The sequence below is a fragment of the Natator depressus genome, chromosome 1 (assembly GCF_965152275.1).
Source record: "Natator depressus isolate rNatDep1 chromosome 1, rNatDep2.hap1, whole genome shotgun sequence".
In the NCBI taxonomy this organism is placed as follows: Eukaryota; Metazoa; Chordata; order Testudines; family Cheloniidae; genus Natator; species Natator depressus.
The window spans coordinates 235,313,122-235,328,057 of NC_134234.1; the positions used below are offsets into that span (position 1 = coordinate 235,313,122).

The 14,936-nt window shown below is 39.5% G+C and overlaps 1 protein-coding gene and 1 pseudogene across 1 annotated transcript in view; one reads left to right on the forward strand and one right to left on the reverse strand.

The window, feature by feature from the left end:
* The window catches only part of SLC15A5 (solute carrier family 15 member 5), a 62,242-nt gene that overhangs the window by 14,323 nt on the left and 32,983 nt on the right, over nt 1-14,936 (forward strand). The window contains exons 4-6 of the mRNA XM_074949398.1: nt 2,956-3,125; nt 8,245-8,465; nt 11,395-11,581. Of these exons, the coding sequence (XP_074805499.1) occupies nt 2,956-3,125; nt 8,245-8,465; nt 11,395-11,581 (578 nt within the window). The remainder of the gene's footprint in view (nt 1-2,955; nt 3,126-8,244; nt 8,466-11,394; nt 11,582-14,936) is intronic.
* Nucleotides 1,365-1,864, reverse strand: LOC141985359 (large ribosomal subunit protein eL33 pseudogene; annotated as a pseudogene).

Genomic DNA, 14,936 nt, shown 5'->3' on the forward strand with positions numbered 1-14,936 from the left:
AGTACTGTGAGAAAGCTAGATCAAGGAAGTGTGTTTTAAATTTTGATCTCAGGGCACCAAGATTTATGGAGGTCCTAATTTCTTCTGAGAATGAGTTCCAGTTACTGAAAAAAAGTCCATCTCCTGCACATATGGGTTTCATTCTTTACGCTGCCATTTCCAGTGAAACATAATTGACATTATAGTCATCTAGAGTGAGACAGCCTGGGCTGATCTCATAGGGGGCTCTGGAGACAAGGATTGAAATCTTGAACCTGGCCAGCTTCTGGAGCTGTTTACCCCTATCATGCAATTTTCAACTTAAAAACAAAATTGCCAAAGGAGGGCCAAAGCATCTGTATGCAAAACGCTTCCATAACTTTTAATATCTTTTTTTCCAAAGTGGTTAAGACCAAACCCCAGACAACTGCTTTACATTTAAATAAAAAATCCCTCTAGTGGTATCGCAGCTCATGACAGAAATGGTTTAAAAGACACGGTACTAGCTAAAAAGAATTAAAGTTGAAATTCTCAGGGACTTTTTCAGATGGCTTTGGAGGATGGTTTAAGCCTGGAAGTCCCTGTTTCCCAGCATACATAGTATTCCTTGTACTCCTGACAGCTGCCAAATGCTTCTCAGCAGCACTGAGTTCATCCAAATTGGATTTGTCATTATTCTTTCTTTGGCCCCGCTGCCTGTATTCCACTAGGCTTGCTGCTCTCCTGCCCGCTGCTGCTCCAAGCCACTGCCAGATTCTCTTCTTCCCTAACAAGGCAAGAGAGAGTATTTTGTTTTGAGCGGAACAAACTTGGATATTGTCACTCCTCCACATCTTCAACATTACCAAGGCTTTTCTTCTTGGTTCTAACTAGCTAGGTCAATGACAGAGTGGTCAGAAGCACGACGGTAATGAACCCAACACTGTAACTTACAGTGATGCCACTGCATTTTTTTCTGGGCAATTACAACAGACTAGCAAGGAGCCTTTTAAAGGGAAGAAGCCGAGGCAATGCAGATGGACCTTTGGTGTTTAATAGCAACTGCCCCCTCCCCCCCAAGGTTCATAGCCAAAACGTTGAGCTGATCTTTAATACATGTTCTCTTATGTAGAGGCCAGTGATACTAGACAGATTTGCAGCTCCAGCTGAGCTGATAGTATGCCCTGCCCACTCACTTGTGCTTAAGATAAAAAGTTGTAGAGCCAATAAGGGTGAGGTGAGCAAGAATAGCTAAGGTCATCTCTCCTGCTTGTTTATTTTAAGTGAATTCAAGACTAATGGTTTATGGTAAATTGACAGCACAAAAGACTCAAGTTCTTTGCTCATTATCCGCAGGACAGGTAGAACCCAAGGCAATAGCAATACGAGCTCCTCCAGGCTTCCTCAGTGTGTCTCCATCTCAATACACAGAGTCCATCTTTGTGTGTGGGGAGGGGGTGCGTGAAATCAGTTATCTCTATTTTTTTTTTCTTTTAACAGTTTCTGAATTTTATTTTTAGTAAAAATTTAGATCCGAGATGGATACAGCATCACTCTGATGCTGTGCCGAATGGCCTTGGCAGGAAGGGTGGACCGGAACTTGACACGAACCATGCCACTGTTTCCATGGGCACGCATTACTTTCCCCCAGATCACTCGTGTTCTGTTGGGCTTCCCACCAGAAGTCACGGTGTTGTTTTTAGCTTTGTATACATAGGCACATCTCTTGCCCAAGTAGAATTCAGTCTCATCACGGGCATAAACTCCATCAATTTTCAGAAGGGCAGTGTGCTCCCTCTGGTTTCGGAGGTCACGCTTATAGCCAGCAAAAATGGCTTTGGACCACAGTCTCCCAGGCATGGTGTCGTCCTGAAGTCCTGCTCCCAGCAGGCCCCTGCGCCTCCAACCCAAGTGCTCAGTCAGTCCTTGCTCTCAGTGCTGTGGCTCTCAGCAAGAGTGACAACTGTGGTTTTAATACTAAAACTGCTTAAAAAAGAAATCTAAGCAATGTGCTCTGTAGATTGTTGAGCTCTTGCTATTTTAAAGAATATAAGCATTAGCTTTTTAAACCCTTTCAAAAGTTTGAGACCTATTTTAATGGGGCCTGATTTTTATCATTTTCATGCTGAGCATCCACTCTCTGAAAATAATAAGGTGTCTCAAGTTTGATACAGAGATTACTGGGTGAGATTTGTTTGTCCTGTGTTATGCAGGAAGTCAGATCAGATCAGTGGGGGGCAACCTGCGGCCCATGAAGCCAGTCAGGGTAAGCTGATTGCAAGCTGCGAGACATTTTGCGATGTTGACCGTCTGCAGGCACGTCCCTGCATCCCGCTGCTTCCCACAGCTCCCATTGGCCAGGAACAGAGAACTGCAGCCACTGGGAGCTGCGGGGGACCATGCCTGTGGACCGCCAATGTCTGCAAAATATCTCACGGCCGGCCATATGCGGCCCACAGGCCACAGGTTGCCCACCACTGTGCTAGAGTCAGAAAGGAAACACTTTCTCCTTGTGTATAGAATTATACATCTGGCATAGGGCATTATGGGTTTTTTTCATCTTCCTATGAAATTGTGTCACCAACCCCACACATTCACAAACCTTAGTCAGGCATCCATAAGCCAAGAGATTGACTGACTTAAAAATCATGAGTTTAAAAAAATGGGGTACTTTTTGTCTTCTTGCTTTTGAGCCTTTAGGCTTCAGTATTTTTTCTACAACCATGAGGGCTAGAAACTTGGTCTCTTTTTTATAAGTGAATGCTGAGACTCTCCCATAATCAAGTGAAAGTTCATGTTGTAGACTGTCAGGCTATGAAGGATCCTGGGGCATACCACATGCGTGTAAGTATACCCCACTCACTGTTGGCAAAGTAAGTAAACCTTTTAACTTCAGAATGCTGAAAACTGTACTTTTTGCAACATAATTGCATTCTTAATTACTTGCATCTCTTCACTGGTATCCCTCTTAGAATAACTTTTGTCTGTTTACCATAGGTTTTATTGGCTGATTAACTTAAATTCAGCAGTTGTCTTTGTTAGCATTTCTTATATCCAGCAATCTGTGGCCAAGAACCTCGGTTTTCTTATCCCATTTGTGTCTGTGCTTATGGCCCTGATCACAATTCACATGGTGCGCAGTGAAATGATTTACCAGCCCAAAAAAGGTAAGATGTAAATATCTGTTTCTTAGAAATGTTTTAAAGGTGACTTAAAAAAATTGTTCTTTCCCCAAAGCTACATCTGTTCTGTTTGCACTCATTTTGGACTTAATCCTGCTGAGTGCCTCCTGTGAAGGGCTGAGCATCTTCTACTGCCATTAACTTCAGTACTTTGCAGAATCAGGTCCACACACAACCAGTTAAAGTGGGCCTTACTGGGAGGTGGCTGCATCATGGGAGATCTGATACTGATTTTCTATTTTAAAGCTATCATTACTGCAATGTAAGCTACTACAATAGAACCTCAGAGCTCCAAACACTGTGGGAATGGAGGTTGTTTGTAACTCTGAAATGTTCGTAACTCTGAAGAAAACGGTATGGTTCTTTCAAAAGTTTACAACTGAACATTGACTTAACACAGCTTTGAAACTTTACGATGCAGAAGAAAAATTCTGCTTTTAACCATCTTAATTTAAATGAAACAAGCACAGAAACAGTTTCCTTACCTTGTCAATTTTTTTAACTTTCCCTTTATTTTTCTAGTAGTTTACGGTTTTTGGTTTTTTGTCTCTGCTGCTGCCTGATTGTGCACTTCTGGTTCCAAATAAGGTGTGTGGTTGACTGATCAGTTCGTAACTCTGGTGTTCATAACTCTGAAGGTCTACTGTATCCATAAAATTAAATATTAGAAATGTTGAACTGTGTCTAACGTGCAGTGTTTAGATAGGTGGAGTTTAGGTTTGAGTACTTTACAACAGATGTACTTGTACATGTAGGTTTTTACTGCATCTCCCAGCTTGTTGCAACATTTTAACATATAGCAACTCTTTAAAGTATTTTTATTCTGCTTTATAACTTGTAAAATGCAATTTGTATGCAGTAGGAGGAGGGGGACCCTACCAAAAGAGAGAATAAAAGCTAAAAGTTAAAATAAACCATGATTGTTTAATCAGTGCAAAAATATAGTTAACAGAAACACGTTAGATGGATGTTGGCAGTTTTGTTGTAGCCATGTTGGTCCCAGGATAAGAGAGAGAGTGGGTGAGGTAATATCTTTTATTGGACCAACCTCTGTTAGTGGAAGGGACAAGCTTTCAAGTTTTACGGAGCTGAGAAAGACCTTGGTGAAGCTCAAAACTTTGTCCCATCCCTCAACAGAAGTTGGTCCAATAAAAGCTATTACCTCACTCACCTTGTGTCTCTTACTTTTGAATGATGGCTATTGTTTCTGGAATTTTCAGACACATTAATTACTCACTTATATGAAGCATCTTTGAGTTCCAAGGTGAGATTAAGATTCAACCCCATGATGCTGTGATCAGGTGGCTTCTCCTACCTACTTCAAATACAATTTACCTAAGCTGAAACAAGATAAAGCTTACTGCTTCCCTGGGCTTTGTGCTATTTCCTTTTGAGTTCCATTTGTGAATAAAACTAGTCTTCCCCACAAGGCTGGCTACTGCCAGGGCTGCTCAGCCCCCATGCTGAAGTCCTCTGAGAAACATTCCCTGTGCCCTAAATTCAAGGTGGGATAATGTCACCTGAAACGAGTCAGCAAATCACACACCTCTTCTGAGTCTCTACTACTTTGCGCTGTGGATAGTATTTTACTCCCATTTTGCACAAGTATAAGCACTATCAAATCACATTGGTAGTGTTGCACATAATGTGTACAGGTGCAAAGAAGAGAGGATGGGATTTTCAGAGGAGCCTCAGGAAGTTAGGGACCCAAATCCCATTGATTTTTTTCAATGGACTCTTTTTAAAATACCTGCAAGAAACTGAAGACAGTGGAGATTCTGGCTTATCGCACGTTGACACCAAGGACATATCTGAATGAAAGCCGTGGATCTGAATGTACTTAGCATTAGGAAATTTGTATCTGAACTTTGCAGCTTGAGCCAGCCTGTCTGTTATGGAAAAATTATAGCACCAAGGTCACTGGCAAGGTTTACTCAGTTCCTTATGATCACAGCAAAGAAAACAAGCGATACCAAGAACTTTTTGGTAACAAAAGTGGCCTTACAAAAATGTTAATTGCCCTACAAAGTCAGCACAAGCAGCACGAGTTTGAATATCATTGCTCAATGTTTTTCTGAAAAAATGCTGTTTGGTTTAATTAATATTTTGCAGGTCTCTACAGAACTGATCATTTTTTGAGTAATATTCTGATGGCTTTGAATCCTTATTTTGGCTCCTTCCAATAAAATGATTACATTTGAAATTCTTTAGAGCCATAATTCAAATCCAGAGGTGACCTCAAAAAAAATGATTTTTATATATGCTCCCTTTTATTTTAAGGTAACTTTTCCAATGTGGACCATGCATTCCATTATGTTTAGGGGTCAGGCACTGACTTCATTTGCATTTCTTCCCACTGCTATAATTTTAAGAACTGGCAGGTGACCAAAGATGGGAAAAAATGTGTGTCTACTGTCTAGAGTACAATGTAGGCTTTTTATTATAATTAAGTAGCATAGATATTCATGATTAGATCAAGGTCAGAGTAGCAGAACATCAGAGCCAAAGGCTGTAAGTATAAAGAAGGGGAAAGATTGCTTTATAAAAGTTTTTATTTTAGTGTCTAAACAGATTAATATTTCCAAGGAAACGTTAAAAATCTCAACATGTATAAACATGAAATGGATAGTGTTGATATACACTGAGGTACACGGTTATGTCTGTAGAACAGATATATCTGTTGCAACGATAGTGCTGCACATCATACGATTTCTGTACCGTCTCCCTTTGCCCTTCTTACCCCATACTTTCCTGAATTACTGCTTCAATTAATGTCGAAATTTGAACAGTGTATTTCTCTGAAATTACACTCCTCCTTAAAAAGGAGGGGTGAATCCTTGGCACTACTAATATCAGTGGCAAAGCTTTTATTGACATCACTGAGGTCAGAATTTCATGCAACTTGTTCATTTAAACAAAACTGCAACTACAGATAAACAAGCTTCATACACAGGTTGAGTTCCCGATTTGTCTGTCTTGTTTACCAGGGAGGAACCAAAACCTGTCTGGAACTCTACACGTTGTTCAGAAATATCTAGTAGCTAACTAGTATATTGCAAGTAAATATATCATTGCATTCTTACTCTTGTGCAGAACAAAATATTTTCTAGATTTTCATAGGCGGTTGATTCTCAGATTGTATTATGAGAGGAGGGAAATTGGTCTAATAAGAAATGCATTGACATGTCAGGGCTTGACAATAACCCGCCATCCATGTTAAATCTTCCTTCCAATGTGAATAATGGAACATAAGTCTGATTTCTTTAATGGTTGTGGTTTCCAAGGAATAAAAATGATCTTGGGTGTAATCTGCAATAAATTGGATATGCTGCAGCACAAACATTTCTTAAGGTGTAACATTTTTCTTTATTCATCCTGTCCACCTATTTAATAAGTGGGTAAAGCTGTCTAAGACCTTAATCTCCCAAAAGGATGGATTTCAAGAGGAGTCTAGGGTTCATGACTTCTCACAGGACTAGGCTGTAACTGCACCTGCTGTAGATGAGTGCATTCTTTGTAATGACACAATGTCAACTGGGGGGCAAAAAGTTAGAGATCAGCCCGGGTGTGTTAACATCAAATAGCTAGCTACAGCCCCGAACCACAAGGGCTGGTACAAACTATGCCCTTACACTAGTTCTCTAATGTCCACTTTCACTTCTAAAAACCCTCTTCATACTGACTAGAGAATCCAGAATCTATACTCTCTTCCTTTTTTTCTGATCAGTTTGTTTACCTTAATTTGAACACTACTATAAAGATTGCTTTTTCTTCTTGGTTATGTTTTTGGACCTCAAAACTTTTTTTTAAAAAAGTACATAAGCCAGAAGATTTGATATTTGCTAACTTGGATCCATATTCTATATTTTCCTCTCTGTTAGGGAGATCTTATTTATCAATGCCAGCAGTCCAGCTGTGGATACTAAGCAGCCAGAGAGTGGATTTAATCTTGATTAGCCAATAGCCACTGCTTTCTTAGTTCTTTCCTGACATTAAGTGAATATATACAGTGTTTGTGATAGGTGCCAACTCAGGAGATGAACTCCACCATCAATAGAAGAAATAGTCTCCAGGCAGCAGCAGTGCAAATTTACCTCACACCTCCCTGTCAGTATGTCTCAACCCTGGGATGACCTTTGTGGGATAAAGGCATTTAAGATCAATATATCTATCTAATCTATCTATTTTCTCTAATCATCTATCTATCATACTCATATTATCCCTCCTTTACTGTAGTATCCAAGTGACTCAAACACCCCTGTGAGGTAGAGAAGTGCTATTACCCCGTTTGACAGTTTGGGAACTGAGGGACAGAGAGTAAGTGACTTGCCTGAGGTCTCACAGGCAGAGTAGGAATGTGACCCCAAGACTCCCAAGCCCTAAGCTAGGTCCCAATGACTGAACCATCCTTCCTGTCTAAGTTTCTATACTTGTACCATTGCTGGTTTCTCTGAGACTGACAACAAGAATGGTAGTTGCAGCTGAGGTTTTTGTTGTTTTGCTAGGAACTAGATTGAGAACCCCAAATTTATTTCAGACAGCCTATCACGTGGCCATCAGAAGGTAATATTTTTAATAATGACTAACCTGACCATGAAACATGACCTTGACAAGTTCTCTATCCCATTAGCATTCCCCCGAGCCTTACCTCAATTCACCAGTGCCTCCCTCTTTCATTGACAGTATTGTTGGCTGGCATACAATAGCTCACTACTGGCTTGCATGGAAAACGACCCAGATCAAATCAATAAAAAACACACTCAAAGGAAAATATTAATACAGTATCTGCTCAGCCATAACAATAAATCATTCCAAAGTGTTAACAGGTATAATAATATCATTCTTCCTACTGAAGACAAAGGCCATAACCTGCGTACCTTCAGTAGGGCAGTTTAGGATGGATGCTGCCACCAAACTTGGCCCTATATGTTTAAGTTGTCTTGTAAAGATGAATGCATTGGAACAAATCTGGTCTGCTCTACCCTTTGGAAATGACCAAGGTAAATCATATCTAGTTGTATTTTGCTACGAAAGTGACTTGGCTTGTCTTCAGTTTGGCAGCAAGTAAAACGTACTGATGCATGATGTCTCTGATCATTCACAGGTAGTTCCCAGCTGACCACCTTTGGGGTAGTTGCTAATGCACTGAAAATGTGCTGTGTGACATACCGCCACCTTAGTGGAGATGTGACAAGCTGGTTAGATCATGCCAAGGAAAGCTATGGTGGCTGGTACAGTGAGACTCATGTGGAAAGCACGAAGTTGCTTGTCAGGCTCTTTCCACTCTTTGCCTTTCAAATTCTATATAGAATGTGCATCATGCAGGTGAGTAAAAAGCTTTTAATCCTAAATTCCCATGATTATTAAAATCTGATGAAATATATTTAATACAATTGTATATCTAGTTTCTTGGTATGGTCCTCAACAGCTATTTTACCAGTACAGTAGTCTGGATTTACTAAAACTTACCAGGCTATGGTCCCATTGGCTCTCATAAACTAGGGATGATTGGCTCGATCAGCACTTGGGAGAGAGCCTCAGGTGATGCAGGAAGACCAGTACGTGCTACTTTTTTCTTTGCATCATTATTGTTCTAGTGCCCAGTGCTAGGGTGCTCTGCTGCTGGAGTTGCTGTGTTTCAGGTGAGGACCTACACACTTGTGGTTATTAAAGACAGAATACCCGTGCTCGTTAGAAATACCATTATCTCCAATTTCCTCAACAAATGGTAACTCATTTGATTTTTCCACCGCAGACTTTCTCTGTAGTCCTAATGGTATGCTCTTCATACTGCGCTGGAGGGGATGTGTTTCTGGTATGGCCCACCCCAGAGGTGGGTGTATTTCAGTGGTGGATAATGTGATCCTTTCACGGCCTGTGTATGGGTTTCTCTGCTTCTAGGGAAGAGGTGCTGAATAAATGGGGAAGAGGTGCTGAATAAATGTGAAAGTGTCATGCAGATCTACTTAGGTAGACATGATTTTTTGACTGGATGTTCCAGGTTAAGCAGAAGTTTTCAAGGTAGTTTACCCTGTGGCAACCTGCTGAGCCGTATGTTACTGAGCAGGCTTTGAGCTTCACTTCCACTGATTGGTGCTAAAATTAGTGCATAGTGCCAGGCTGCTGGAGGAAAAAAAATCTTAAAATACCATATCTTAATTATACTGCTATTATTGACAGTCATTCCTGAGACAGCCTTTTCCTAAAAATAAAGTTGATGTTGACACTTGACATTACTAGCCACTACAAGGTGACGATGAGCCTCTATTGACACTGATTATAGTCAGAATATTCAGGCATGTATTTGAAAAGGGAGTCAAAAATTTTGAAGGGGATTTTTGTACTTGAGGCAGAGGAAGCAAGGATTTCAAGGTTTGAGCCTTTTCTTTGATTAGGCGATAGATTAATATTGCTTCTGTAAAGATGAATAGCACACTCTCTATATTATGAACAGATTTGAGTGCCCATGATTCCTGCTGGTAATGTTATTCCTATTAATAACATCGATTTTCATGGGCAATTGGTAACAGAAACCAGAGGTCTATAAGTTGTGCGGCAGCCCTTCGGAGTTCAGCCACCATTGCTTTGTTCACCTTAAGTTTTTGCATAGTTTGTATCCTCCTGTGGAGGTGAGCAGTGGAAAATCTTTTTTTTTTTTTTAAAGATTTAATGTTCTGAATAACCCTAAAAGTACTGAACAAACTGGAATAATTTTGTCCGCCACTGACTTGCAGACACCCCAAAGGTGAAAACATGGCAACTGTTTTAGGAATGCCTAACAACACTGAGCAACAATGTAGGACAGCAATTGAATACTAGTTCTAACTGAAGCAGCAAGAGTCTTAAGTAATTGGAAAGTAATTATCAGAGCTGGAATCTCCCCAGGAAACTAAGATTAACATGATGATCTTATGGGAAGCACCATGGGGTCCTCTGTGTAAGTGCTCCAGACCTCAGTTGTGTGTCTCCTCTGAAAGAATTATGGAAAACAAAGCTAATGTAAATAACATTAGTTTCATACATTTGTCAAATCAGAGATTCTTGCTCAAATGCATTTAATTGAATTGATTTACATTGGGTTTATCAGCAGATAACTGGGTTTACTGAGAGATTCATCTTCTTCTGGAGAATTAGCAGGATTAGAAGGCATAGACTTGTGGTAAAGATACAGGGGTAGGCGTCAAGAGATCTGGGTTCTATACCCAACTGTTCTGTGTGACCTGGGTAAGTCCCCTATCTCTCTCTCCCTATCAGTCTGTATAATCATACTTCCCTTCTGCACGTAGGGATTGTGAGGCTCAATTCATCATTGTTTGTAAAGTCTGAGGCTAGAAAAGAAAGAGACTTGTTTCTTAATTTTGGTGGGAACTGCTCTGATACCATGATGATGAGTGACTTTGTAAAAATCTAGATAGACCTTCATTGTAAGATACAAAAGAAATACAAACTGTCCCCTGTTGCTGTGGGATACACCTATCGCGTCCTATAAACCTACTTTGATTTCACTGGCCTTAGGGGAATGGCACTAATGGCCCTCTCTCCCTCCAATTATCAGTTTCTCTCTTCATTTACTGAACTAGAAATACAGAGAAATGCTGTTTATTCTGTTATACTTATCGATCAAGTTTTAGTCTGGTTCTAAAGAGCATGGCCAAGTATTCATCCTGTACATCGTACTGGTGCATCTGTTAGATACAACTTGCTAACATGGATATCTAAAAAATTACTGCTGTTTTTATAATGATCTATTCCTGCTTGTGTTTTTCAGTAAAATAATTTCATATCTCATGTTCCTATGAGAGGTTTGTGGCTGATCAATTCTATTAAAAAATTGTTTTGCTTCAGTATAAGGAACAATTAAAACTTCTTTCACAGAGTTACTGCTACGAGCTCAATCAATCGCTTTAACGAGGCATAAACAAAGAAGCTGATATGCAATGGTCATATTTGCTGATCCTGTTATTCTGAGGGGCAATTGAAACAGAGGTAAAAATTTTGCTCTCAGCAGAGGATCAGAATGATGGCATCACAACAACAGGCAATTAATAATTTGATTAATTTTGTTATGGTTGGGCCTTCCCTTTGAGAGTCTAGTAACAGGTCTGCAAATATTTGGTTTACTGTCATTTCAACTTGGAGAAGAGAAGATGGAAAAAGATCCATCTGGAAGAGGTTTTCAAATATATTAGAATTTTGTCCCTGCAAAAAAGCCTAAAAGTAGTATACTAATAAACAGGATTTTTCCCCAATGCAGATTCCTTCAGGATATTATCTCCAGACCATGAATTCCAACTTGAATTTGAATGGATTTCTCTTGCCAATTGCAGCAATGAATGTGATAAGCATTGTACCCTTATTAATTCTTGCTCCTGTTTTGGAATGCATCAACACTCATCTATTGAGTTCCAAGAGAGGCAGACGCTCTCCAACAGTTTACATTAGTGAGTATGAATACATATGTATATGGTCTTCATCTGCATTTCATTCCTGATTGAAATAGTAAACTAGCTGATGGATAAGAAGGGTGCACTTGCTGGATGACGTGATCAGTGTATTTGGAATTATGAACACAGAGATGGAAAGCCAACTGTTTTGGGGTTGTCCCCAAGGTAGATACCGCTTGAAGTGATTGGCTGTAACTGAGCCAAGAAAACATGCTGGTAATTAAGAAAACATCTCCACCTCCATTTAGAGACAGGTTGGGGAAAATCATTTTGCCTTGAGCCACTAAAAACCGACAAAGTTTTGAGACAAAGCACTCAAAGATGTACTAGAGGGACAGTCCTGAGCCCCTGGGTGAGAATTTGCTAACCACCTAAAAGGTTTCTGCTAGTTCCAGTTTGATTTCTATATTGCCTGGTTTTCCGAGTATGAAAAGTTGTCTTGTCTTACCCTCTGTAAATATAACCATGAAACATTTACAAATTTGTAATGGTTGTGGCGGCTCAGCGCTAGAATACAACAAAGTCCTCGGGTGCCAGTCGTGTGCTTGGGGTACACAACTCAGAGGCAATCAACGTAAGTGCTTCAGCCGCTGGCCCTTGTAGACAATAGCCCTGGTGGGGACCAATAACCACTCAGACAAATGCCTAAGTGAAAGGGTATTTTATTGGGGCTGATAGGAAAGGAAAAGCTTGCAGATGGTCTAGGTACAGAGGCTATAACACTTACAGTTCAGAGTGAGCAAAAGCAGTTCTTGTTTGGGTCGCTGGGGCAGTCCAATTGATAGTCAGAGCTCGTCAGGCCTAGTGTCTCGGCTACCTTCTCCAGGCTAAATCTGGATCAAAATATGAATTTCCCAGTAGGCTCTATTTCTGTAAGAGGTCAAGCAATAACCATGATTCTAAATCTCTCCCTAAATGTTGGAGCATTTCACATCTAGAGACAAATTTTGCAATTTTGGGACTCATCCCTTGTCAGTTCATATCTGAGAAGAACAGTGTTCACCCATTATTTAAATCTGTCTTCGGTCTGAAGGATTTCCAGACAAAGCGAACTCTATTCCTGTTTGGTTTATCATCCACTCTGCAATATAAACTTTTCAGACAAAACTGTTCATAAACCAGTATTTCCTCTTCTGTATTAATGCAGTGCCCTGTGGCATGGAACGCAGTCAGTGCTGAAACGCAGAAGTATTAATCTGACTAAAGTTAGACCAATTAAGGCTGTTATTAAGTCTTACACAAACTAGACGCGTATAACCCAGCAGGTCGCAATTAACCCTGGTTTTCAAAAAACATCTACATTAAACTACAAAAAGTACATTCAGATAATAATGGTTTCCTTAAAACCATGGAAATTCCAAATGTGTGCTAGGGTACTATCCTATTGTGCTTTCCTGCTGCAGAATACATGAGGTAGCTTATTCTTAATGGTTCCATTTTTAAAAATAGCCTCCCGTTTTGTGCCCACAAATAACTTGAGGTGCAATTAACTGTGGGTGCAAGCGATGTCTGTTAGATATCTAACTCATGATTGCACCTGCAAATCTGCTAGAGCTGTAAGTGCCAGCATTTTGTGCCAGAAGTTAATTAGGTTCACAATTATTTGCAGGAGCAAAATTGAAAGTGTAAATAGGCTTTTGGTTTTCAGCCAGGTCCTAATGCATTCAAATGCAAATTTCATAACAGAAAAGAAACCCAATAACAGCGATATTAAAGAAACTTTTTAAAAAAAAAAATAGTTACAATAAAACATTAACCTAGTACATTATATATAACTGATTCATGATCAGGTTAATATCAAAAAACCTGGCTAAAGACTAAAAATCTTTAAAGAAGTAACTTCATAAATAATATAAACTATGCATTATCAATCCGACAGTAACATTACCTTTGGAACTATTGTGGTTTGTCATGTAAATCCTTATATGCAGAATGTTTAAAAATTCTATTTACCCAACAGACTATATTAGATCTTCCAAAAACATTGTTTTCTTTTTATAAATTAGGGATGATTGAACTGATATGAAAAATTAGTGGCCCTAAATCTTAGCCCCAAACTTATTCTGAACCTGAACCTCTCTCTGAGACGTGTATGTATTCAGTCAATTTCTTTAAGATTATTTCTCATATATGTGGAATTCTTATATTTCTTGATTCAATAAAGTGACAAGGATTCAAAAAAGAATTGGCCATATATGTGGATAATGATAACATCCAGATGTACAATAAGGATTTTTAAAAATAAAGTGATATTAATCCTTCTGCTGCAGGATATAAAGGGGAGTTAGGAATAAACTTTCTCTATTCCATAATTGCTTACTGTAGGATTTCATGCATCTTCCTCTGAAGCAACTGGAATTGGCTGATGTTGCAGATAAGACTGGATTAGATGGACTACATAGTAATTCTTAGATTAGGTTGATATTTAATGCATTACAGACTCAACTAGAAGTAGGAAATGTTGTCTCTTTGCCAGGTAATAACATACTTTAGGGCTCTTAGAGATTTTTGTTAGAGGATTCTTTAATTTTGCAGGCAAAAGTTTTCCCACCGGAAAATAGGTAAGGCAGAATCAAGATATTAGTGCAATTTGTTTACAGGATGTGCACAAGTTCTTTTCCTTTGAACAAAGATCACAAACTGCACTCGGGTGTCTTTCTCTTGGAAAAACCTCAGCTAAAGCCCTGCTCTTCTGTCCCTAAGGGCGTGGCTACACAGGGATCACACATCGCATTAATTTAAGTTTATTCACCTTCAAGTGCCTTGTGTCCACACACAGCATTTTTTTTAAAGTGAATTATTCAGCATTTTAGTTCACAGTAATTAATCCCCTTTGGAACAGGAGTAACTCCACTTCAGAGTGCGTTTGTTCGCATCATGGTTCATGCTACACGTTCATCAATTCTAAGGCCAGAAGGGACCACAGTGATCATCTAGTCTGACCTCCTACATAACACAGGCCGTAGGACTTCCCTGAATGAATTTCTCTTTGAACTAGACCAGATCTTTTAGGGAAAAATCCTACTAATTTTGATTTTAAAATTGCCAGTCATGAACAATCCCCCACAACCCTTGGTAAGTTGTCCCAATACCTAGTTACCCTCACTGTTCCAGTCTGAATTTGTCTAACTTCATACTTCCAGCATTTGCCTGCTAGACTGAGGAGCTCTTTATCAAATATTTGTTCCCCATGTATGTACTTAGACTGTGATCAAATCACATTCTCTTTGTTAAGCTAAATAAATTGAGCTCCTTGAGTCTGTCACCATAAGGCATGTTTTCTAATCCTTTGATCATTCTTATGACTCTTCTCTGAACCATCTCCAATTTTTCAACCTCCTTCTTGTATTGT